Source organism: Nannobrachium achirus (assembly GCF_963921795.1).
Source record: "Nannobrachium achirus genome assembly, chromosome: 6".
Taxonomy (NCBI): Eukaryota; Metazoa; Chordata; class Actinopteri; order Myctophiformes; family Myctophidae; genus Nannobrachium; species Nannobrachium achirus.
In genome coordinates, this window is record NC_137815.1 from 29,940,958 (window position 1) to 29,966,508 (window position 25,551).

General features: G+C 41.7%; 1 protein-coding gene across 1 annotated transcript in view; it reads left to right on the top strand.

The window, feature by feature from the left end:
* Positions 1-5,552: 5,552 nt before the first annotated feature.
* LOC308287797 (mitogen-activated protein kinase 14A-like) overlaps positions 5,553-25,551 on the top strand; it is a 42,048-nt gene continuing 22,049 nt past the window's right edge. Inside the window, exons 1-2 of the mRNA XM_080729077.1 lie at positions 5,553-6,328; positions 19,000-19,129. Coding sequence (XP_080585203.1) covers positions 6,204-6,328; positions 19,000-19,129 — 255 coding nt within the window. The 5' untranslated portion in view covers positions 5,553-6,203. The remainder of the gene's footprint in view (positions 6,329-18,999; positions 19,130-25,551) is intronic.

Consider the following 25,551-nt stretch of genomic DNA (forward strand, 5'->3'; position numbering starts at 1 on the left):
TTTTAGACACAATAAGCCCATTCCCAAGATGCACCACAATCCTTCATGGGCAGATGAGATTTATGGGGGCTGCTGTACATAGTAATAAAGAAATTGCCGGCTTATTGTGTCTAAAAATACATATTTAGCCACTTGCATGCATGCCCCCAACCACTGAAATTCGTTAAAATCGCTAAAACTATAGAAATATATATAGAATCTAAGATATGAACCCTTGTTGTAAAAAAGCAAAGTTGTCCTTTAAACATTTTGGGAAGTGTATGAATGAATGCATATGACTATATGTACTATAAGACTTGATGCAAAAGCTGTGTAGATTGATGTCATAAATATGATTAAAACTGCATATCTTTGTTTAGTCACAAGTCCTGAAAATGGTGAAATCTGTATGTAGATAAAATACATTATGGTAGCAACCAATAGCGCAGCAGGTAGGAAAATGTCAGAGATTATTATATATTATTATATATTTTTGAACGGATCACTGCTGACCTCATTCGCCTGCTGTTGACAGCAGGGATTATCGTTAGGCTTGTCAAGCTGTCAGATGTGTTTGAACACTCACACAAATTAACCCTGACCCCTCGTAACCTTGCTTCCCACTACTGTGTTGTAGTGGATTTTCCAACCATGGTTTAATATCTGTGCAAGAAAGGTAATCGGAGCACCGAAAGTCTCACATCACTGCTGCTAGAGGCCACTATATCCCCCTGGGTCATAGAGGTATTGTTTTGTATCGATAGTTCGATACCATCTTAAACTAATGGCCTATGTAATTTTTTGAGGAAAATTATATTTTTGCCTGTAAGTCAGCTCTTCGTGACACTGACCACCTGTGGTAAAATCGCCTCCCGGTATCTCCTAATTGAAAAGGATCTCCCTAGACTAGAGTGACTTGGTCCAAAATAGACCCAATTCTTTTTCACATGGTTTTGTGACTGGAGTCTGGAGTAAAGGCCCATTCCCACTGGGCCAGATAACAGATAAAAAAATCTCTTTCTCCAGATATTTTTCCATTCAAAGTGGATGGTAGATACAGATAAAAAAAATATCTGCCACAGATATTTCTTTTATCTGTGGCAGATATTTTTTTTAAATATCTGGAGAAAGAGATTTTTTTTATCTGTTATCTGGCCCAGTGGGAATGGGCCTTAATTCAGTAAATAATTTGGCTTAAATCAGGTTTAATCCTATGTAATCGTCGTATCTTACATAACTGACAGACAGTGTTATTCTTTATGTCAATAGTCATATTGTTATAAACGTTTTGGGGGAAATGATTAAGAAATATTTCTGTTTTCTGAAAAACAAAGAAGGTGACGGTATTGAAATTCCCCATCGAGAAATCTTAGATCGTGTCATATATGAACTGTGTTTCAAAAAATGTACAAATACTTATATGGATATGAAGCATCAACCGACGGTGAAATAAGTACTAATTTACCCAAACACAGATGCGATCAAATGTAACTCGATATCATATAACGACACAGTCACATACCTGACAGAAAGGCTGATTTGTCTATTTCTGGAACACAGTTCTTATATATGACACAATCTCCAAAGATTTCTCTTTGGGCATTTTCAAATATACTTGCGTGACCCAGGGGTAGCAGGAGTGACGTCAGGACTTCGGCGCTGCAATTGCTGAACTTTACCTGCGTCTTCCCTGGTGATAATAAAACTGAAACACTTTGGATTGGATTCATGTGGGCTTCTGTAGTTTGTTGTTGGGTGCATGCGAGTGTTTAAAGGAATAGTTTCCCGCATTCCTAAACCAATAATCTGATGACCGGCGGGGCTGAGACATCATAGGAGTTGGTCATCAAATGATTGGCTCAGGAATGCGATAAGAACAACAAAACAATTAATAAGACATCAAGAATCCCACAACATAGACAATGTAAGCCTACCTGTAGGTGACTACTGATAAATATTCTGTCTGACACTAAAGTAGTTAAAGTAAAACATATATATATATATATCAGCTGCTATCACACAATTATCCAGTGTACTACACACAAACAGGCCTGACCCCACTGTCACCCCAAGTGTCATCAAGTTCAGAAGGCGGATGTGGATCGGACATGTCTGCAGAATGGACCCAAGTGCCATCCCAAGGGTAGCCATGATGAGATGGACACCACCGGGGAAGAGAAAAAGAGGCAGACCTAAGGAAACATGGAGAAGATCTGTGGAGAAAGAGATGAAAGCGCTTGGGTGGACCTGGGGCCAAGTGCAACATTGGGCAGAAGACAGACAGCGTTCGTTGGTGAAGACCTTATGTGCTATCTAGCACGAAGAGGATTAAGTAAGTAAGTAACTATACACAAACAGAACATTTTCAATTAACATTGTTGTTACAAATGCAGAACACTAGGTGGCACACTTACTATATGTTTGGTATGAGCAATGAGCATATTGGGCAATGTCCATACTTAGTACAGTGACAGAGCCCTTGTCCTAGAGCAGGGGTCTTCAACAGGCTGTCCTCAGAGTTACTTCTACTACAAAGCCAACAGTCAAGTTTACTAAGTATTGAGGGGTTTAAGTGGTTAAATGTCTGAAAATAACACATTAACATGAATCCAACATAATGGAAAAAATAAGATGGCATACAAAAATAAAACATTAATTGACATAACACTCATGATAAGTTGCAGTAGACTATCTATGAAATCTGTATGTGGAGAATTTTCAGTAAGGAGTACATCATAATTTGTTGATTGTACTGTCTTTTTTATCGGTAAAGCAAATAGAGGGATTTATATTAATCAAACATTTTACGATTTATTTGATTTTGTTTTTTGTCACTGAATCATTCAGGCCGGAAACACATTTTAGTGTAGTACAGTACATGTATTGTACAGTATGTAGCAACATATTTGTTTTTGTAATTTTTGAATAATATTTGACTTCATTCAGATATCTTAGGTCAGGCCTAAATGGGTTAATGTATCCATTTGTAACACTGTAATATTTAGGTACTTTATACTGTGAGTATGTATTTGATACAAATGTGTTTTGCCAGCAAAACATACATTGACAAATTATGTATGCACACAACAAAGTTATTTAAAATGAGCTCTCGGGTGGTGCAGTGGTAAAGTGCCTGCCCAAGAGGTTGTGGGTGCAAATCCACCTTGGTGCATCTGGCTTTGCAGTGTCTTAAAAATTAGTCTAGGAATACAGCTGGCCTTGGTATTCAGGGGAGGCAGGGAGGGTGATATCACTACACGTACAGGCTGGGGTGGCATCTGTCAGCAGGGAGTGTTGGGCTGGATGAGTAAGACGAAAGGCTCTATTATGTCCTCCTGGTGGGGGCTCCTCACTGGCAGATGAGTCAGTAGGATATTATTACAACAGCAGTTTGCAAAATCAGGAAATAATTGCCATAATGACTAAATTGGGGAGGAAAAGGGGCTAAAAAAGCACAAAAAAGGAAAACAATATATAAATATAAGTCCCAGCCAAGTGAGCCAACAAGTATTGCAGCTTTACTTGTACATTCCATGCAGGCACGTGCACACAGCACACATACTGTACTAGACATCAAAGGGGGCTCAAGCCCCTGTACTTTTATAAAATGTGCCCTCTCCAGACCATGAATGCAGTTTTTACTATGGTGAAAGAAATGCAAATGCCCTCCTTTCCAAGTCAGCATTCACGAGAATTCCCTTTTCCAAACTCCTGAACTTGAATGCAGCATCTTCTGTTGAAAGAATTGCCCTCTCTGTGTAGAAATCCAGTATTGGCTTGACTACTAGTTGAGTGTGGTATCACTCAAACTCAGAGCCGGTTCTAGGATTCTGGTGGCCCTAAGCAAGATTCTTTTTTGGCTCCCCAAAACCTAGCTGGGCTGAAAGTGCCTTGAAGTTCTTGCCGGAACTCCCAGAGATGAATATCAGGGACACCTCTTCGCCTTGGCCACGCACGGTAATTGTTTTTTAGGGGGGGGGGGGCAATTTTGGCACAGTTATACCTATTACTCCACAACCACAACCAAATACACCCCCCCCCTGATTGTGGCCCCTGGCCCTATGGCATCACTCAACAAAAAATTTCATTTCAGAAAATACATACGGTATATGAAGTTGGGGGTCCTTGACTGACATGGGAACCAGTAGGCTACATAGATAGATTACAGATAGCCAGGTTACAGTTAAATCCTGGGAAAACCCTATCCATTTCCAAGGAATTTCCATTTCCCAATTCTATCAACGCCCTGCTAGCAGTGTTGCCATGTCTGCTGATTATGAGCGACTTTGGGCTTGTTTTTTTTCTTTAAAGTCCCTTGTAGTGGTTCTCAAACAATTTCGTGTCAAGGTCCCACGAAATTACTTCGTCTTTGAGTTCGATCGAACCCCGGATTCGAGCTCGGCAGACCAGCAGGGTATGACATGGAAATCCAACTTAATTTATGGACTCCATGTCTAAAGCCCAGCGGAAATGAAGACTCAAAATATCAGTTCACTTTGACTCAGATGCAATATAAAATGGTATAGAAAGATTCATTTACAGTGCTGTAACATTCACACATCAGACATGTTGCTTCAGCAAGGCAGAATTGCCCTTCCTCTCATTATTATTAATTTGCTAAAACAAAACATCACACATTGTTTTCATTAAAAGCCAAGAACCTTATCTCTTTCACACAGCCAAAACAAAGGGACCTAACTTACCTATCCTCCCTGGGTCATGCAATGCAACACATAGCAATCAACAAAATATTATAATATCTAATTCACCTCAGGTAACAGGCAAGGCCAAGAGAGGAGCCTACCCTGTATATGAAACATGTATAGGCTATACGGACACAAAGTGTAGCTCTGTTTACACATTTTTTTTTACACTTCATTTGGCAATGTAAACGTTTGTTTTCTCATGCTTGTTTTCCCAGACCTGCATGATTGCTTGTTTCTCTCGCAAAATCTGGCAACACTGCCTGCTTCACTTCGCGCGAGACAACAACGAGTCGCGGGAGCGCGCTGTCTGTGTGTGTTCGCACGGTGTGCTCGTTTTTGCCAACGGGTCTGAGGCCCTAAGCTAGATGCAGTATAGATATTCTGCATCTAGTTTAGGGGTTAACTCAAATCTTTGCTTCTGGGAGTGGGGGTCCCAGTCCCTGGAAGTTGGAACAAAATATTTTGAGATGGGGGTCCAAATGCATATCATTTTGGGGGTTCTTTTTGACATGACAAAGTTAACTGTTGATTTAGAGACATGTAGAATCTGTTCTATCGGTTCTCAAACTTTGCCATGTCAAGGACCCCCAAAATGATAGGCTATGTATTTAGCCGCGGACCCCCATCTCAAAATATTTTGTTCCAGGGACCCCCCCAGAACAGAAGCAAAGATTTGAGTTAAAAATGTTCACTCTGAATTTGGGTCTTGCCTTAAGCTGGATGCAGAATAGATACACGCAGCTCAGACCCGTTGGCAAACGAAAGGCCGTGTGTTTGCACGTTTCCTGCTCCAACTCTCTGGTCCCACTCCACTCTCCCCACCAGACCAGACCAGTGTTGTTCACCACACACACATACGGAGAGACGACACAGACACACACTTGCATTGGGGAAACATATCCATTCTGTGATGAGGAGGAAGAAGGAAGAACATAATTATCATCGGACAGAAGAGGAACGCTTACACAACAACAAGACACTCTAGCATAGTACAGTGCGTGCACAGTGCACACAACAAGGCACGCACGGAGCAGCTACTAGCGTGCACGTACATCTGCACAACACCGGGGCAGCCAGCAAGCAGCAAGAAGCAGCTACAGGAAGAAGAAGACAGCTCCTTGTGTTGTGCGTGAGTGTCTGAGTGAGTGTTTGTGCGTGCGTGAGAGAGTGAGAGTGTGTTCTCCTTGTTCCTGGTTGTTGTTTTGATGTAGGAGGACACAGAGGAGGAGAGGAGAGGAGGACAACAAGAAGAAGTTTCCACTTGTCTTCTTGTTTTGTTCACTGCTGTCGTGCTGTTGCACAGCAGAGGACTACAACTACAACAGCAGAAGAACTACAGCAGTAGTTTATTAGAGGACCACATCAACAACAGAAGAACTACAGAAGTATTGTGGTGTGTGTGTAGTTTTGTTTTTACTACACCAACAGAAGGACTACAGCAGTTTTTTATTTTTATTTTTTTAAACAGAAGAACTGCATCAGTAAGCATCAGTTTGTTTTGTCGCATCAGGAACAATAATGTCTCAGAACCAGAAGGAGAGACCCTCTTTCTATCGCCAGGAGCTGAACAAGACCATCTGGGAGGTCCCGGAGAGGTACCAGAACCTGTCCCCAGTGGGCTCCGGGGCCTACGGCTCTGTGTGGTGAGACACTTTATTCATTCATATTTGCAGGTTATTGTTGTTATTGTGATGCAAATTAACGAAGTAATGAACTATTCCGAGAGTTGTAATGCTATATCACCCGAACCAGTTCTCGCTGTTGTTTACACATTGGATACATACAATCCTCTGCTCCAATCAGTGCAGATTTAATATGGATGTATTGTTTCCCCCAACCTTGTTTACTTTGTATCGAAGTGGCCTGTGTATGTGTGCGTGTGTGGCTGTGCGTGTGCTAGTGTGCACACCGTTCGTGCGCGCTTCGGGACGCTTCGCGTTTGTTCGGATATATATTTTTTTGTTTTGTTTTGATGCTTCCGTACACATTTTCTTTGTGTGTGCTCTGCTTGCTATCCTGTGAGGGAATGCTTTTATTTCATCCCATAATAAACTGTTCATTCGTTGACAACATTTTAAAATCTTTCTTGTCATGCAAATACGCCATATAATAATAATAATATAGCAGCTTTGAACTTAATGGGAGGGAAGGGTGCATCTTTGTGCATGCAGTTTTAAGCCTTCCACCTTGTTTTTAAGACTCTAGCAGCAGCAGAACAGGTCCTTGCTTGTATCATCTGGGTGATTCATTTCATTTGATCATATTATTATCATATTATGCTGCTGCTGATGATGATGGTGACGACCATTCTTTTTATGCATGCTGATCATAATGTGTGTGTGTGTGTGTGTGTGTGTGTGTGTGTGTGTGTGTGTGTGTGTGCGTGCGTGCGTGCGTGCGCGTGCGCGCGCGCGTGTCCTGTAAGCCTTTTCATTATAACTCCAGTTGTATGCACATGCATTTATGGATTTTCCAGTTGGATACAGAGAGATCACATGGTTTCCAGAAACCATAGTGAGCGTTTTCTATGGGCATCATGCATGCATCCTCCATGCGGCTGATGATGAGTCTAGAATGATGTCACCCCTCTCTCTCCTCTTCCCCCGTTGTGTTGCTGCACCCATGACTCATAGTCCCGGGATTAGACGCCTCAAACCGTGACTGGGTGACTGCATGGGGTTAGTCACCACATTATGCTGCTGCTGGGCGCTCAAGGACCCTCACACCAAAAAGAGCAGCATCATCATAGTAATAACATAATTATAACCATTGTCTGACTCCTGACACTGGCACTTGTTATTTGCCAACTGCAGCTATAGAGTGTGTGTGTGAGACACCTGTAATTTCCTGTGTGTGTGTGTGTGTGTGTGTGTGTGTGTGTGTGTGTGTGTGTGTGTGTGTGTGTGTGTGTGTGTGTGTGTGTGTGTGTGTGTGTGTGTGTGTGTGTGTGTGTGTATGAGAGAGTGATAATAAGGTAATAATGGCCTTTATTACTGAACTGACTGTATGTTCTAGTGCGTAATCTCTCCAAAGACCAGATCGGATTTCAATTTGCAAAAGATAATGGGTCCCCGGATTGAGTTGCAGGTTGAGAGTGAGCGGCAAAGGATTTCATGTTCAGCATCATTCTCTGCCGATGTCCTATAAAGTCAGTTGCTTCTGAGGCAGTTCTTCTTTGTTGTCTGATTGTCTACTATAGCCTACTGGAAAAGCCTGAAGTTTAGGAAGATTTTAATGGACATCATGAACATCACGGATTGCAGCTTTTCATTTTAACCCTTGAGGACTCTCGTCTCTTGAGTTACACATGGATAAAATAACTCTGAGCTTCTGTAATGTCCTTGTAATTTTTTTTCTCCCACTCTCTGTTTTAAGCCTAGTTCATGGGTTCCCAAACTGGGGGGTGGGACCCCTGGGGGGTCCCCAAATTACTTTTGATGATTGGCTTAATGTGCAACATTGCTTTCTGACTCAACAGTAAACAAATCAATGTACAGTATAAGTGTATATAATGTATCTGCACATTTCTAAGGTTACGATTGAATGCCTTTTAATGCCAAATTGGCCAAACTGTCAAATATTACATAAGAAATAGGCACACATTGTGAAAACTAGCGAGGTGTTGTGATCTTGTAGTTCCGCTATTTTCACAATATTTAGCTGTGGAACGTGGTCAAACTAAATGTAATGCCAACAACAAAAGAGTGCTTCTCAGGGTGAGGGGGTACCCAATGCCATTCCCCAGTTCAAATGTGACTATTTTGGGGGGCCCATGGCCTGAAAAGATTGGGAACCCTTGGCCTAGTGTGTAACCTATGGCAGTCCAAAGACCTGCCACATGTAAGCTTATCTCCTCCAGAGGAATCATTCTGTCACAACGCCTTTGGAACATGATAGCTTTACAAGCTAACATTTTAACAGGCGGCTGGCTGCAGTGGCTGGCTAGATGTTGTGCAGGGCAGGCAGAAGTAATGCAAGTGGGAAAGTATTGTTTCAACTCAGTAGCAGCAGGCTGTACTGTGCTGGTTGCACCAGAGTAGAGTTACTACACACTAAAGTCCCATAGCGTTAATTGATCTCTGAGGGTGTAACACTTACTTGACCCAAATAGACCTGGACGTAAGTTTAGATTTTTACGCTGAGATCATTTTATGCGCAGAATACGCTTGCACCTTTTGCAGTGCCATTTCTTTGCCATGTCTTAAGTATCTGAGAGGGCAACGTTACGTTTTAGAAAGAGAAAGAAATGCATATCACACAAATATTTGGCGGCTCCCTGTAGTAACTCTTTAAGGACCCCCTAGCCTAGGGGTCCCGGGCCCCCTGCTCTACACCAAATCTCTTAACCAAGAAAAGGGAAAATAGCTGATCTACCGTTCATGCTCACACGGCATGCAGTGAGCTTGTAGATCTGCTACCTCTGCTGAATGTTTGCCTATATTATGACATGCAAGAATAGGGACATTAGAGTTCATGTGATTATCGATATATTCTGGGGGAGAAAGCTTTTTAGTCCACTTGCCAGAATCTGAACCCTGGCATATTGAGTACAGTAAGGTTTTATGTTAGAAATGTTGAGTATGGGTCCCCAGCATGTAGAAACTGCCGGATGCTAACTTGCATATGTTGAGCAATTTTCATAATTTGCATAATTCGATTTATTTAGCATAATCCCCCATAATAATGGATAATATGTCAAAAACTGATTGGCCGATTTGAACAATATTAGAGTGGTTTTGGGGGTTATTGAGGATGCTGAATCCATTTTTGACATTTTCTAAATTCAAAATGGCCGTTTTAAACCGGAAATGGCCATATACCAACTGGAAAATCAACAAAAAAGTATCAAAATCACCCACTTTAAGTTGGTATAAGGCCATTTCCGGTTTAAAACGGCCATTTTGAATTCAGAAAATGGATTCAGCATCCTCAATAACCCCCAAAACCACTCTAATATTGTTCAAATCGGCCAATCAGTTTTTGACATTATCCATTATTATGGGGGATTATGCTAAATAAATCGAATTATGCAAATTATGAAAATTGCTCAACATATGCAAGTTAGCATCCGGCAGTTTCTACATGCTGGGGACCCATACTCAACATTTCTAACATAAAACCTTACTGTACTCAATATGTCTGGGTTCACAATGGGGCTCTATGGGCTGGCAAGTAGACTATTTGCCTATATTACTACTATATTATTACTCTACCTTTAACACAAAATGTAACCTCGCATCACCAGTCTTTCCACTTCGGAGGAAAGCCTGGTATTTGTTCTAAAACTAGGCGTTTCGGTTTAGAAAATAAAAACGTGGTTCCGGTGGTTGGTTCCGGTTGGCATCGCATTATTTTTGTTCCCCACATAGCGCTAATCAATTAATTAATTCTCGCTAGTCGCACTATGAGTTAGAATAAAAGATGAACATACCAAATGATTATTATACCAAAAGAAACTAAACAATTTAATCCAATTTTAAACCAGGGGAATCATTGTGGAGGTGCACAACACCGATGGTTCCGTATGACTACCATGATATAAAGTTATTTCCACTTCCAACCGGATCAGAACACCCGAAAATTATACTGATCCCAGGCTAACACAAATGTAAAGTGTCTTCTATTTTCTTTTATTGTATTATTCTGTCCGGTCAGTGAAACAAGTATTTTGACAAGCTTGCAAAGGTCAGGTGTAGCCATAGATCACCCATCTGCTTCCTTAAAGGTGCATTGGTCTGCACTGGCCCCTGCTGTGTCCAGCAGTATATAACGTCATATGTTGCTAGGAGACGAGCCTCAAGCATACATCCATGCCCTAAAATGATATGTCATGATGACCCCAAAAGCATAGGAGAAAGTAGAGTTTCATGACAGTACGAATCACAGTTTTACACTCCTTTAGGGCTTACGGTAGGGCGTTCCACATGTTAGTGGTATAGCAGGAGAACGGATGTGTGCCTTTTTTAGATTTAAATCTGAACGTGATTTGTGGAGCTGCCTCTGGTGTTGTGATCGTGGACATCTTTGACGTTTTGGAAGTAGTTTGTCAGGTACATGGGTATCTTAGTGGTGTAGTGTATCTTGTACACCAGGCCCATTGCAAGATGCTTTACTCTGTCAGCTACCGTGAGCCACCCCATGCTTATATAGTGATAAGCGGTAAGGTGAGCCCGAGAAGGAAGGCCAAGCAGGACCCTAATCAGTTTTCACAAATTCACAGACATCATTATAGGTTGTGGTATTGATGGGGTTATTACACTGACAACACTGTGACAGGTTGACGCACTTGGTGTTAACCTCATGCACTTATTATGTCAACTCACCAACCAAGAGGCTAAAGAGAGCTTCAAAACCTGCAATCCAGCATGACTTCTGTTCTTCAGGTCCAGTTGTTGCTTTAAGTACTAAAATATATAGTAGAATATGTACACTTAAGTACTTGTTTTCAGAGCTTTGGGCTCCTAACACATCGTGGCACATTATATAACCATGTGTAACCACTGATTGGACTTACAATTACAAGATGTAAATGCTTAGATGCTTTTGGGAGGCCCGGTCCAGACCGTACCCAATTTAAACCCCATTAAGAACCCCTCTAAGGCCCCATTTACACTGGCAGCCAAATCCAGCCTGAATCAGATCTGTGCCACATCCAGATTGGAATCTGATTGGTTTAAATGGTCACATGGAACAAATCAGATTCCAACCTGGATGTGACAGATCTGATTCAGGCTGGATTTGCCTGCCAGTGTAAATGGGGCCTTAAATCAGTAGTTCTCAAACGATATGTATTTTGCCATGGACCCCAGCCCCCCTCCCCCCATCTGAAACGGTTTAGTGCCAGGTACCCCCAGAGGAGAACATTTGCATTAAAACATATTATTGTATAATTAAAAATAGCAGATGTACTAGCTCCCAGCGCAGCACAAAGTGACACACTATGAGCTTAGGGAGTCTTACTGGTATAATTAAAAATAGCAGATGTACTAGCTCCCAGCGCAGCACAAAGTGACACACTATGAGCTTGTAAGTTAATGTCAAGCGCTGTCTGATATCTTTGAGAACTACTGTTCTAAACCACAGTTCTAAATCCTAAGAGTTTTCTGAAAGAACGGTTATAGCTAAAATCTAAAATGACTCGGCTGTTCTCCCTGTTAATGCTTCGATGCTTTTGGAAAACCATCATCAATAACCATGTGGTGCTGATTTCTTGATATTGCAACTGCATGAGAACATGATGCAACATAATTAACCTATTTCTGCTCCTGAGGAATGCAGGCTGGATAGGAGTAAAAAGGCATGTTTGGAACAACTGTAACGTAGCCTAGAGAGAACATTTTATGGCATGCTCATCAGGCACAGGACCGCAATGGAAATAAGCTGCTTTGTTGTTGCGTTTTATCCTTTTTGATAATGGTGTGAGAATTTTTGTATTTTACATTGTATTTATTATTTAAAAAGGTCAAAGGCATATCATGCAGGAAGTGAAAATATAACATTATTAGATTGTATCAAGAAAAAATTAAATAATTGATATGTTGGTGATTTAGTTAAAACGTTTAGCTTTTAGTTATGCCTTAAAAAGAAGACAAAGTTGTGTAATCATATTTTCTGATGGATGGTTCCATAGTTTAGAGGCCATTAGTGCTAAATGCCTATTTACCTTCTGTATTTAATATACTCTGACAGTCAAAAGAGTTTCTCTCTTGTGTTCCGACTTGGAGCTACGCTCTCTTCATTGGAATTTAAATGCGCAAAGTGTGAGCTTTCCATTTACTGTTCAATAAAGTCTTAAAGCCACAGAAACAGAGGCCAATGCCTTGTAGCTGAAATACGATGGATATAGTCTACAATACCTCATCATAAAGGGGTTGTAGAATGGAATCATTTGAGATTTGTGTTTCAAAAGCTGTGCACTAAATGGCAAACTAAGTAGAGAGGTTTCTTCATTTTCTCAGAATAACATCATTGAGGGACTTGTTACTTCACAGCCGGATGAAGACGATTTGACCAGCCATTTAACACTAATTTACCTTTAGTGCTGGGCTGGCCACTACACACATCAGAGTTGTGTGGTTTTATCGGTATGCTGTAGCGGAGCCAGACAAAAAAAAAAGAAAAAAGAAGGGGAAACACTGTCACCTAATAACACTTTAATCATGTGCAGATAGTATAGTATAGTATGTAGCCGGGGCTGGTACCCACGCGTCCGCCTCGGCGGCGCCAAGACATGAATCTGTCCCATATAGCGCCACCATCAGTCCCATTTTTTCAAACACATTTTTGGACACTGCTCCTACAGATTTTGCCCTAAAATCACGCAAATCAGTACACAGTATGTCTACACTCTTGCCATCAACATTGATCTGTCCCATATAGCGTCACCATCAGGCCGATTTTTTCAAACACATTTTTGGACACTGACCCAAAAGATTTTGCCCTAAAATCACACAAATCGGTACACATTATCTCTACACTCATGTCATCAACATGGATCTGTCCCATATAGCGCCACCATCAGGCTGATTTTCTCAAACACATTTTTGTACACTGCTCCTACACATTTTGCCCTAAAATCACGCTGCGACCTGACGGTCGCTTATCTCCCGATTAGGGAGTCTTACTGGTTTAAACCAGTGGTTCTCTAACATTTCCATGTCAAGGACCCCCAAATTCAACGATTTGCGATGCGAGATTGTAGATCTGCTATTTTCTAATAGCCGATTTGTATATAGACCAGACTGCTTATCTTTCTCGCAAAATCTGGCAGCACTGTCTGCAGGGCAGGCTCAAGCTGTCGATGCTGCCCTCTTAATTCTCGTTTTACGGCTCCACATTTTTATGGTCCCATGTTAGTGCACTTACATTCATTACACACTAATTGGATAGTGTGTGTGTGTGTGTGTGTGTGTGTGTGTGTGTGTGTGTGTGTGTGTGTGTGTGTGTGTGTGTGTGTGTGTGTGTGTGTGTGTGTGTGTGTGTGTGTGTGTCCAAAGTAGATGTGTCCATGTTTATACTGCAGATTAGCAACCGGCGCTACATAGAGTGTGTGTGTGTGTGTGTGTGTGTGTGTGTGTGTGTGTGTTGTTTGTGTCTGAATGGGTTGTCTGAGATTGTGCGTGTGTGTTCACTGTACAGTATGTATGTTTAGAGAAGGAAATCGTACAAGTTGTTTCGTTTTTCCTTTGCAAGGTTGCACAATATAAACTGGGCGTGGGGCATCATGATCATCTAGATGTCTGGCTCACTGGGTAAAACGTTGCTCATGTTATTCTTGGTGAGGATCCATTTCACTAGGTGTTTTTGGTTGTCTTGAGTCTAACAAAAAGGTGCTACCTTGCATCACTGACAAAAACTAGATAAAAACTAAATAAAAACTAAACTATGATGACTAAAACTATAACTAAATATACTAACAATTTTGTCAAGAAATAAAAACTAGACTAAAATGTTGGGGAGGGACTTCAGTAGTCATTTTATGTTTGATTGCACTCTGAAAACAAGCTCACGTGTCGCAGCACGTTGTGAGCTTGTAGATCTGCTATATTCTGCATGCAACTAGTGCAATTGCAATAAGTGTAAAATCAAAAATTGGAGATTTAGTTGACTAAAATCTTGTAGTATTTAGTTGACTAGAACTAGACTAAAACTAAAATCACACTTGTGTGAACAAAAAAAATGCTGTCAAACACTAGTTTACAGATAACAGATGTGACACTGAAAAGGTGCCAGGCTGTCCAAGCCGGGACTAATTATGCCTTCCCTATTTGAAGAGGAACTTATTACGCTCATATTTCTTCATCTTGATTTTGCAACCACTTCTTGTTTGGCACTGAGCCAAAGTTATTGACCTGGAAGGAATGTGGTTTATCATAACCGGGCCTGTGTTGTGTGTTTCCTACACAGAGACAGGAAATCCAGTGATGTCAGCCCCCCGTGGGGAGGCTGGGGCCCATCTGCCCCATTCTGTACAGTACGTAACTGGTTGGTGTGGCTGGCTGGCTGCTGTGTAGAATCTAGGCCAGTGATTCACAACCTTTCCAATGTCAAAGACTCCCCCGTTTTGATAAGCATTAAGCCACGGACACCCATTTGATACCATGTTCAAAATGTGTGCCTGGATGGGGTGGGTCAAATGGTTACTGTTGAATTTGACTACGATTTTTGTAAATGTAAAAACTATACTAGGGCTGACCCAAAAAAATCAAATATTCGAAGCTTCGTTCGAAGGCACGTTATTCGAATTTGAAAAATAAATTCGAATAATCGGCCGCGGCCGTTTGTCCTTTGGGGGGGCCGCGTGCCTTAGCTTGCATGCGCCTCGCTCCACTCTAGCGTGATAGCGTCACCCCCTTCTCACACACGTGTTAACATTAATAACAAGCCAACAACAACAAGTGCATGCATGAAGCCATCAGAATGGTCGCCGATGAAGAAAAGAAAAGACAGCGCGCTGTCACATATGTGACACCAATGTCTGAGTAACATAACATCACCCAATGCAACTATGCGATGCAGTCACACATTTCTTTGCCAAACCAATGTTGGTGTAACATCATGCATGCGGTTGCTGTCTTCCACACGCTGACAGACACACAACTCAACGCAAGGAAACAAACAGCGAAAATTGGATTTTACAAAACGGACCCCGTCAGCGTCGATCCCGTTTTAAAGAGGAAAAAAGAGCTTAAAACCAACTTGCTAGGGTTACGTTGTCGTGGTGTTGATGATGACAAGTTTATATCGGATCTGCAAGCTCACTAGTCGCGCCCGCATAGAGTACGTTGTCTGAGCCTGACCGTCAGCTTTCGGTTGATGAGTGTGGAACGTTAAATCAGACACACTGCAGCAGTGCAGTGCAATTATTTACTATAAAATCTACTATTACATTAGCGTGTACAGTACACCTTGGGACTTGGGAGTTAATCTGTTTGTTATATAGGGCTCTTGAGTCGCGCTGCAGTGTTTGCTGTTGCAGCCGCGATGTGTTACATTACAGACGTGATGTGATTATGTCAATCCTACTGTACTGCAAAAACACTTTTCTTTAATATAGAAAACATTCGTATCATAGCCTATTCTTCTTCTTCTTCCTCGTTGTATTGTTGTATTTAATGAAAATAGGGAGCTTTATTATGAGGAAAAAACTGGTGTGTTTTCCCTTTTAAAATTGGGTAAATCGCGCATTTTTAAACACATTTCCTCAACGGTTATCACTTATGTAACCGATAAACTTTTGCCCCCCCCCCCCCCCCCGTCGTCGTCGTCACCGAAGCTTCGAAGTTCGCCCGATTTAATCGAACGAGCTTCGATTTTGAAAAATGCAATCGAAGGTCAGCCCTAAACTATACTATACTACTTGTTTTTAATCTGTGCATCCATGTTTCTAGCTGCTTTAGCGGTGGTGGGCTGTCCGTCCGTCCGCCAATTAGTTCCAAAACAAGACTTCTAGAAAACGACTGGCTAGAATGCCATGGCATTTTCTGTGCCTTACTGGTTTGGTGATGCCTTGCTCTTCTCTCCAGTGCCAAGATTAGGCCAAACATTCCACTTGTTGGTACTTTCCTCAAGTTTGATGCTTTGCTTTATGTTGTAAAAACCCGGTAAAAATGTTAAGAAGTGAAGATTTTTGGAGTCGTGCTTGCTTTCCTGCTGTAAAGTTGCTTTATGTTGTCTCAGCCCCCTGCTGCAGTGGGGAAGGCCGTCGCTCCTCTCCTCAGACAATGGAGTGAACATAAACTGGCTGCGAAGGTTGGCTGCTAGTGTGCTCCATCCATCCCAGTCGGACGTTTTTTTTTTTCAGTTGGAAAGATTGAGCAACACGGTTTCTAGGGCAGGGGTTCTCAAACATTTTTGTCTCAGGTCACCTCTGTAAATAACCTTTTAACCCATTTAGGCCTAGAATTAGAAGGATTCAAAAGACACTTATAGAATCGGGTCAAAATTCTAATGTTCACGACTTTTCAAAAATAGCAGATCTACGAGCTCGCAGCGCGGCACTCGGTGCCGCGCTGTGAGCTTGTATATCTGCTATTTTTCAATAGTTAAAGCATAAAATAATGATACACAAAATGTGTACCCGTTCTAAATGGGTTAATCCACGGCACCCCTGAATTACTTTACAGTACCTTTCATTTATGTCAAATGTGTAAATCTTTCCCCCTAAGATACAGCATTTCACGAGGAAAACATGAGAGAGTATCCATTATAGGACAAATCGAAAATAACCTTTATACTTGGCATTTAACCACATAAACCCCAGTAGGCCTATCCCTATTCCGGGGGGAACATTCACCAAAAATAGCTCACAACTTGTTGTGACGCGTTGTGACCTTGTAGATCTGCTATTTTTGGTGAAGAGACTTGGTGTACTGTAGACTGAAAAAGATCACTGCAACTCAGGCCTGTTTTACAAAAAATATAAGTGGTTAAACTGAAGTGATATTGATAAATTCCAAATATTATAAAAGTATCCTGGTGCCACGGCACCCACTTTGAGAAACCCTGCTCTAGGGGCTACAAGTGTGGTGTTTCTTTCTCCCCTAGGCTAGATTTACTCCTGTGTCAGTCAGTCTTGGCTACGTCAAGATGATCTTTACAAGCTCCAGTCCAAACATCTGAATGCCATTAAGTCAATTTCTCAACAGAGGGCCCGGGGTGTGGAGCTGTTTCTGAATCTAACCATACAAAATGCATTCAATATCCTAACTGCAATTTAGGCATTTATTTTAGCCAGACAACGGGGAACCACAGGGAACGTTTCTTACTCACAACAAGGCCATATTGTGCCAAATCAGTCCCACCATCAGTCCGAATCGGAATGTACAATATTTTGATTAGTTATACAGTGTTGACCGTTCCTTGCTGTGTTGTAGTGCTGCACAATAGAGCTGATAGCTGTCAACAACACGCTCGGACTTGTTCAGATAAAGTAGCCTTGGGCTGCACTATGTAATGTGAAAATGATACCTGGGGTGTTATTATGCAGTGTTTTGGCTTGCTGGATTGAGGATTCAGGCCACCCATGATGAACTCTGACACATTTCCAGAGTTGGGGGAAACAGTACTCAAATGTTTTACTAAAAGTATCAATGCTAGGGGACACGGTGGCGCAGTTGGTAGCGATGTCGCCTCACAGCTAGAAGGTCCTGGGTTTCGATTCCCGCCAGGGGACGCTGTGGGCGCTGGGGGCGTGTTTCTACCTCTGTGTCTGGCCAGGCCCAAGCCTGGCGGAGGGAGAGCAAAAACCAGGATTACAGGTTGGGCAATAATGGCACTGAGTGAAAAAAGGGGTTAAAAAAATCGTGGGATAAAAATTATATATATATATATATATATATTAAAAAAGTATCAATACTGCAATGTATACTCTGTTACAATTAAAAGGTCCGGAATTCAAAATGTACTTGAGTAAATCGGAATCGGACAATATAAAAAATCGGCAGGTATGATATCAAACCGGCCGAATCGGTGACTGGCAGGTCACTGACAAATACCGGTTTTATGCCAATTGTGTCTATGGCACTGCACAGCATGATGCTCTGGTCCTGTGAGTGACTAAAGTAAACATTAGCAATTAGCAGCCAGTCTACCTAGTGGCAGCCTACAGAATACAGATGGTACTGATTGCCTTTGCAATGTATGGATATATTCCATAATCCTGTGTCAATGTCGTCTCCAAAAAGAAGGGGAAAAAAGCATGCGTCACCTGCTTTCCTCCTGCCTAGTCCAGACGGTCATATTAGACTGGATATTGTCTGTGATTTTGGATATTGTACTATTGTGATTTATTTGGCATTAGTGTTCTTCTAGCTTATTGGTACTCAAATTGAAGTATGTCTTGTAGGCCTACTTGGCCTGAAAAAAAGGGTATTGGAGCAACCCTATTTTCTAGTTCTTAGCTAAATAAATCGGTATCGGAAAAATCGATTTTGGCAGGTCAGACCATCATAAAACCGGTGGATCGGTATCGGCCAAGAATTTTGCAATTTTGCCATCTCTAGTATCAAAATGTATTTAAAGTAACCAAAAGTAAAAGTACTCATTATGCAGAGCTCTGGCCAACTGGGTCCTGAGTTTCTGCTTTAGATGTAGGCACCTACTAGGAGTCATAATGTGCCGTTTCAAGTTTTCACATGTATAAACATCTTTTGAAAATAGCAGATCAAGCTACAAGCTCACAATGCGTCGCATCGCATCGCATGCTTGTAGGTCGGCTATTCTCAAATGATCTAAATTTATATAGAAAAACATATATTTCAGCCTATTTAAAAATGTTCAATTTTTGTTTGTTTGTCACTCTCTCTCTTCTCAGCTCGGTGTACGACGTTAAGACGGGCCTGAAGATTGCGGTTAAGAAGCTGTCCAGACCCTTCCAGTCCATCATCCATGCCAAGAGGACCTACAGGGAGCTCAGACTGCTGAAGCACATGAAGCATGAGAATGTAAGTCATTCCATACAAATACACAACAAAATGTGTTACCCAGGTCCTGGTCATGGCAGAATAAAATATAATAAATGTCACCTAAACACTACATAACATTATACCTATAGTGCAGGCGTCTTCAACAGGGGGTCCTCAGAGTTACTACAGGGGGTCCTCAGAGTTACTACAGGGGGTCCTCCAAATCTTTGTGTGATAGAAACCTTTTTCTCCTTTTTAACCACTTGAACCCTAGCGTCCATATTCGGAGAACTTTAGCCAAAAATAGCAGATCTACAAGCTCACAACGCCTCACGCTGCGAGGCGTTGTGAGCTTGCAGATCGGCTATTTTTGGCAAATAGCTTTGGTGTAGAGGGGAAAAAGAGCAGACTACGTACAGAGTGAAAGGTCAAGTTTATTAAGTATTGACGCTTCAAGTTGTTAAATATCTGAAAACACAAATTGACATGAATCCAAAATACACTGATGATGGTGCTGTCAAACAATGAAACTATATGGAATCTATGAACAGGTTGTGGGGGTCCCTGCTTCATCTCTCTCTCAACTAAGGGGTCCCCGGCCTGAAAACGTTGAAGACCCCTGCTATAGTGCAGTAACGCAATTGCACTTTCCCGCTAAAATGTGCCCGTGCCCACTAGAAAACTGTGCAATAGCAACATCAGTATTGAAAACAGCATTTAAAAAGCAGTTTATGTGTCGCAGTTCAGTTCATAGTGCAGGGTTCATGAGTAGTCTCACAGATCACTAGTGCAATGATCACAGTTTCAAAGGTCTAGAGTTGATCATTCTCACAGCTGCAGGGAAGAAGCTATTCTTTAGCCTGGTGGTACTGGCCTTAATGCTACGCAGCCTCTGCCCAAAGGAACAGACGGTGAGTAGGGTGGGTGGCATCTTTTATGATGCTGGTAGCCTTTTTTTCCTCCTGCACCTGCTGGTGTAAATGTCACTGATGACAGGTACAGTAGGCTGCTAGCACCACATTGTACAGTAGGTAGGGATGGGACGTTAATATGAGAACTTGAAAGATGCAGTTCTGGGATATTGCAAGTGTGGTTGACTATTTATTGGCTGGATAGTCAAAATGACATGTGAAGCTTGACCAATCCTCAAGCTTGCACCACTCCTCCAAAATGGACTTTTGGTGTTTACTCTATTAACGTGTTTTGGGGTTTACACACCCCACCATCCCTATTCTGGAGGGGGGGGGGCTCACCAAAAACAGCCGATCTACAAGCTCACAACGTGACTCCTTACTGTGGTGCTCACGTTGTCATGGTGTCCATTTCTTTCTTGGCTCTTTAGCTCCGTTTTCTGCAGAAAATTAACCGGGTGGCTTGGCTTGATCCAGCCTGGGGGAGTAATGGTGTGCTGACTCACACTAAAAAGCAATTAACAGGAAGCTCTTAACTGCTACGCCTGAATTCCTGGTCATTCCCCTTGTTTGACTGTTCCAGCTCACAGGGCAAGGAAATGGCGTTTGCCACAAAAAACATGAAATTATTGACTTGAGTTCAGCCCAGGTGTGAGGCAGGCATGCATACACACACAGTGGTGTAAATAAGTACATTTACTCAAGTGATGTAATTTCAGGTATTTTTTACTTTAATGGAGTATTTCCATTTTTTTATACTTTTACAGTACTCCACTACTTCTCAGTGGCAAATGTTGTACTTTTTACTCCAATAGACTACAATTATTTGAAACTTTAGTTACAAGTTACTTTGTAGATTTTGATTAATACAAACATACATTAACCACTTCAGCTGTTTTGCGCATCGACCGCCATTCAAATGGACATAAATAAGTATCGCAAATCACCACTGGGCACCAATTAACCACCGGGGGTTCAAAGCGATTTTGCGAATTAAACACCCAGGCTACTATTTGGAAAAATATGGTATTTGAAAATAGCCGATCTTCATGCTGACAGTCTGCTATTTTCAAAAGATTTTGATTTACGATAACTTGTGAAACGGGACATTATGCATGACGAGTACTTTTATTTTTGTTATCTTAAGTATATTTTGATGCCAATACTTTTGCACTTCGTAAATTTACAACACCAGACTTTTACTTGTAATAGAGTATTTCTACATTGTAGGGCATTCACGAATAGTGATTTTTAGTATTCAAATTATTCGACCTCAAAGTATTCGAATAGTCGAATATTCGACAGGACTGGGCACACTGGCCAAACTGTCAAATATTAAGTAAGCAAGAGGCATTCTTATGTCTTCCTATCTAGCCAAGCTTTATAAACTATATCTTTTTTAAAGAGAAAACAAAAAAAATATATATATTTGACTTCGGTGAACAACGTCGAATAGTGACTTTCATATTCGAATAGTCGAATATTTGGTGAATACCCTGTGGTATTGCTGCTTTTACTTAGGTAAAACAAATGCAGTACTCCTTCCACCGGTGCATACTGCATACAGATGAGATGCACACAGTCAGTGTCTTCATTCAGGAGGGAACTCTGGTTAACCTCCATTAGAAGGGGTTTCCCAGAGAAAGTTCAGAGTGCAGGACAGTGTTGGCTGTTCTCTCTGAGTCATCTGTGTGGTATTTCAGATATGTTGTCTTTAGGGGCTGCACAATGTGTCGTTTCAGCATCCACTCTGCAGCGTACGCACACTCGCACAGTATGCACAACGGGAAAGCCAAGGCAAACTGTGGTGTGGGCCCGGGTCGGTCACGTTGTGATAAAACACTTTTACTTTGCATTTTATTCATGGCTAACCTGGAAGTGAAACGGTCCAACAGTCCAGCTGATGAATACCACGTTTAACCCATTAAGACCTGATAGCCAATTCTACAAATTATCTCTAATTCAGTAGTTTTCAAACTAGGTAGGCTAGTACGCTATTTGAAAATAGCCGATATACAAGCTCACAGCGTGTCGCATCGTGGTTATTTTCAAATTGCCTACATATACAACAGGGCTAAAGTGGTTAACGTACTGTATGTTTTATAATAGGCCTAGTCCACTGTATTCCATTGTGCTTGTCTGCATATAAACATTTAAAAAACAATTTGCTACTTTTCATGCTTTCGCGAGACGCTATAATAGTATGATCAAGTAGGGCATTTGTTCATTTACGAAAAACACGAAAAGCACAAAATGTGTTGATAAGAGGTTTAAGAAAACATGTTTCAAAGGTGTCATTACATTGTATTGTTGCATTATAAAGCCCCACCCCCACTTCACCACCAAAAAACAAACACACACACACACACGCACGCACGCACACACGCACGCACGCACGCACGCACGCGCGCGCACAGGTTTGGCTGTGATCTATGTTAATTTCATCACATTCTCACCTACTGGCAGAGAGTGTGGTGCACGTGCGCACATGAGAGATTCTCTGCATGTGTTTTTGTTTCTGTGAGATTATCCGTCCAGTGTTCACTGTTGCCAGGCGGACTCCCCAGGGGGCTTTGGGTTTTTGGAAAGGCTTTAAGGAACCAATCAGCAGTTTTGTTTTGGCTCCCCGGCGGTCCAGCCAATGAGCATTGAGATTGTGTGTGTGTCCTGCGTGGGCAGGTTGCTGTCTGGCTGTGTTTTTTCTTTTTTTTTTTTTTTTTTTTTTACTACCTGCCCCCCTCTAGGGGCGGAGGGGGGGTAGGGTACCATTTAGTCCTAGAATTATTTAATGCTTTAACTATTGAAAAATAGCAGATCTACAAGCTCACAGCGCGGCACCGAGTGCCGCGCTGCGAGCTTGTAGATCTGCTATTTTTGAAAAATCGTAATTTTTGAATATATCTTTTTTAAAAGCGAACATTTGTAACTCAAATATTTGCTTCTTGCTGGTCCCTCCCTGGAACAACATATTTTGAGATGGGGGTCCGTGGCCAAATACATTTAATTTTGGGGCTCCTTGAAACATGAAAAAGTCTGAGAACAACTGATTTAGAAGAAGAAGGATTTAGAAGACATTTATAGAATTGGGTCAAAAATATTCAAGACTTGCACAAATGTTCACGATTTCTCAAAAATAGCAGATCTACAAGCTCACAGCGCGGCACTCGGTGCATGTATATCTGCTATTTTTTAATAGTTAAAGCATATAACATAATGGTTAAAGTGGTTCAACTCTAAAGTGACACAGATTTGTGAGGAAGCGCTGCCTGGGTTCAGTCACACTGGCGTAACAGTGCTAACAAATCCCGTGGTTCTGCTTGTGGTGAGGCAGGCAGACATGTAGGGAAAAGGGTACCGAGGCACTCCGTTTTCTCAGCGGGACGCTTAATGAAACAAACTCATAAATAGCACCGCTCATGTCACACTAGGTGTGATCTTTTCTTTCTTTATTATTTTCTTTATTTTTTTGGGTGAATTTCGGCCGCCGTTGCCCCTCAGTTTGGCCTTGTGCCCCTCAAACCAATGGCATGACCTGAGGCCACAGTGGCCATAATGCCCCAGCTGACTGTATAGTACCACTTTCTCCTCTGTCTCTTGTCAATATGTAGACAGTAGACAACGGTGTCACCTTCTTGTCATAGACTAGACACCAGTGTCTTTTGTTGAGATTCTGATTCAATTCCCCATCTTTAAACCAATCCAGTGACCTTGATTGGTGCAGGGCTGAGCATGGATCAGATTGTTAAAAAACATAATGTATCTATTTCACTGCAGATTAGGTTATCATCCCTATCCCTTAAATTCTTTCAGTGGACTAAAATCTTGTTTTATTTGATGGCCTTCACTTTAAATGGACAACACCAAAGGCCAAGTGGACTTGCCCCTAAAATGACGAAATTCCAGGCCTGCTCCCACCCCATTTTCAGGTGAAAAATGTATGATGTTGATTTGAGCAAAGGCAACAGAAAATGACCAAAGCGTTTCGACAATTGGTAACAGCCTGCCTCCCCCAGTCTCTCTGCTGCAGGGGTGGGCGGTTGGGATACAATCTCTACATGCATGCAAGCAAGAGAAACGCAACACAGCCCAATGTTGCCAGGTCGGCTTATTATAAGCTAGTGGTTCTCAACCTGTGGGTCGGGTTTGGGACCCCCAGGGGGGTCCTCACGTGATTATTTTGTCATCGCAGATGATTTAAGGACTTTTAAGGCTTTTTTTTTAATACCTAGAAACAAAATACCATTACTGCATCAAAAGTAATCAAAAAACTATACCATAAGAACTGGTCAAGCATTGGCCAAATTGTATATTTTATATACATATTATTTATAATTATATATAATTGTATATGTAAATAATATAGCTTCAAATTGTGAAAATAGCAGTTATTTTGGGCTTGTTTTCATAGACCTGGGCGCTTATTTATCTCCCAAAATCTTGCAACACTGAACACAGCATGTGTGTACTAATAAGTACCTTCTGTCTTCCCTTCCGTCATCTGTCGGTTTCTTGCTTTGTTATGATGCCATTCATACGTATGTCATCGTGGCCCAGCAGCCCCACAATAACAATTGTTACCTTGCAAATAATGCGTGCATGAATGCATTGCACCGTGACCAGCTGCAGCCTGCAGGCTGTTATAGGTTCTATATTTATCCATCGCTCCTGCACTTGTGTCTGTTGTTCTTTTAGCATGCTCAGCTCCGCGTGGATTTCCTGTTATGCAATCTCTCCCTCTCTTCTCTCTCTCACACACAAGCACACGCAGACTTCCCCTTGGGTACTGGAGTACTCAAGAAGCGAAAAGAATGTCAAGAAAACAAATATGTGTCATAATAACACAGAGCACACACACTCACAGGGCTGAATAGCTCTCAGCTGACCAAGATAACAAGTCTTGGATCTGCGTAGAAATCAAGTACCGGTAGTAAAGATTTACAGGCATGAATTTAAAGTAGTGTTGATCTCGTGGACTAAAACTATGACGACAAATGTTTGTCGACTACCTTTTTCACTGACGGAAAATAACTGATAACTAGAACTGCACTCTGTCGAGGTGCCAACTTGCGCTTTGTGCACAAACTTGTGGGCCAGCAGAGCGCGCCCTGAGGTGCGCTCATCACCACTGGCGATGACAGTGTGGTTTCCGTGACACAAGGTTAACTAGGGACTAGTGGAGAAGAGATCCAGTAGAACTAAAAGACAAGTCGGTTGCGCTTGGCCGGGTGTTGCGCTCTGAAAATATCAGATCTACAAGCTCACAATGCCTCGCAGCACAACTCGTTGTGGGCTTGTAGATTGGCTATTTTCAGCATGCGCTAAAGATGCTTTTGCCTGTGATTTATTATAATTTGTGCATTTCTTTTTTTTGCTTTAACGCTCGTTAGGGAGGATCTGTGAAAGGACATTCTTCCTTTCCTAAGTAACAGAACTAATCAGCTTGTCTCTTATTAACCCATTTAGGCCTGAACACATTATTATGCAATGCAATATTTTATGCTTTAAATATAAAAAAATAGCAGATATACAAGCTCACAGCGAGCTTGTTAA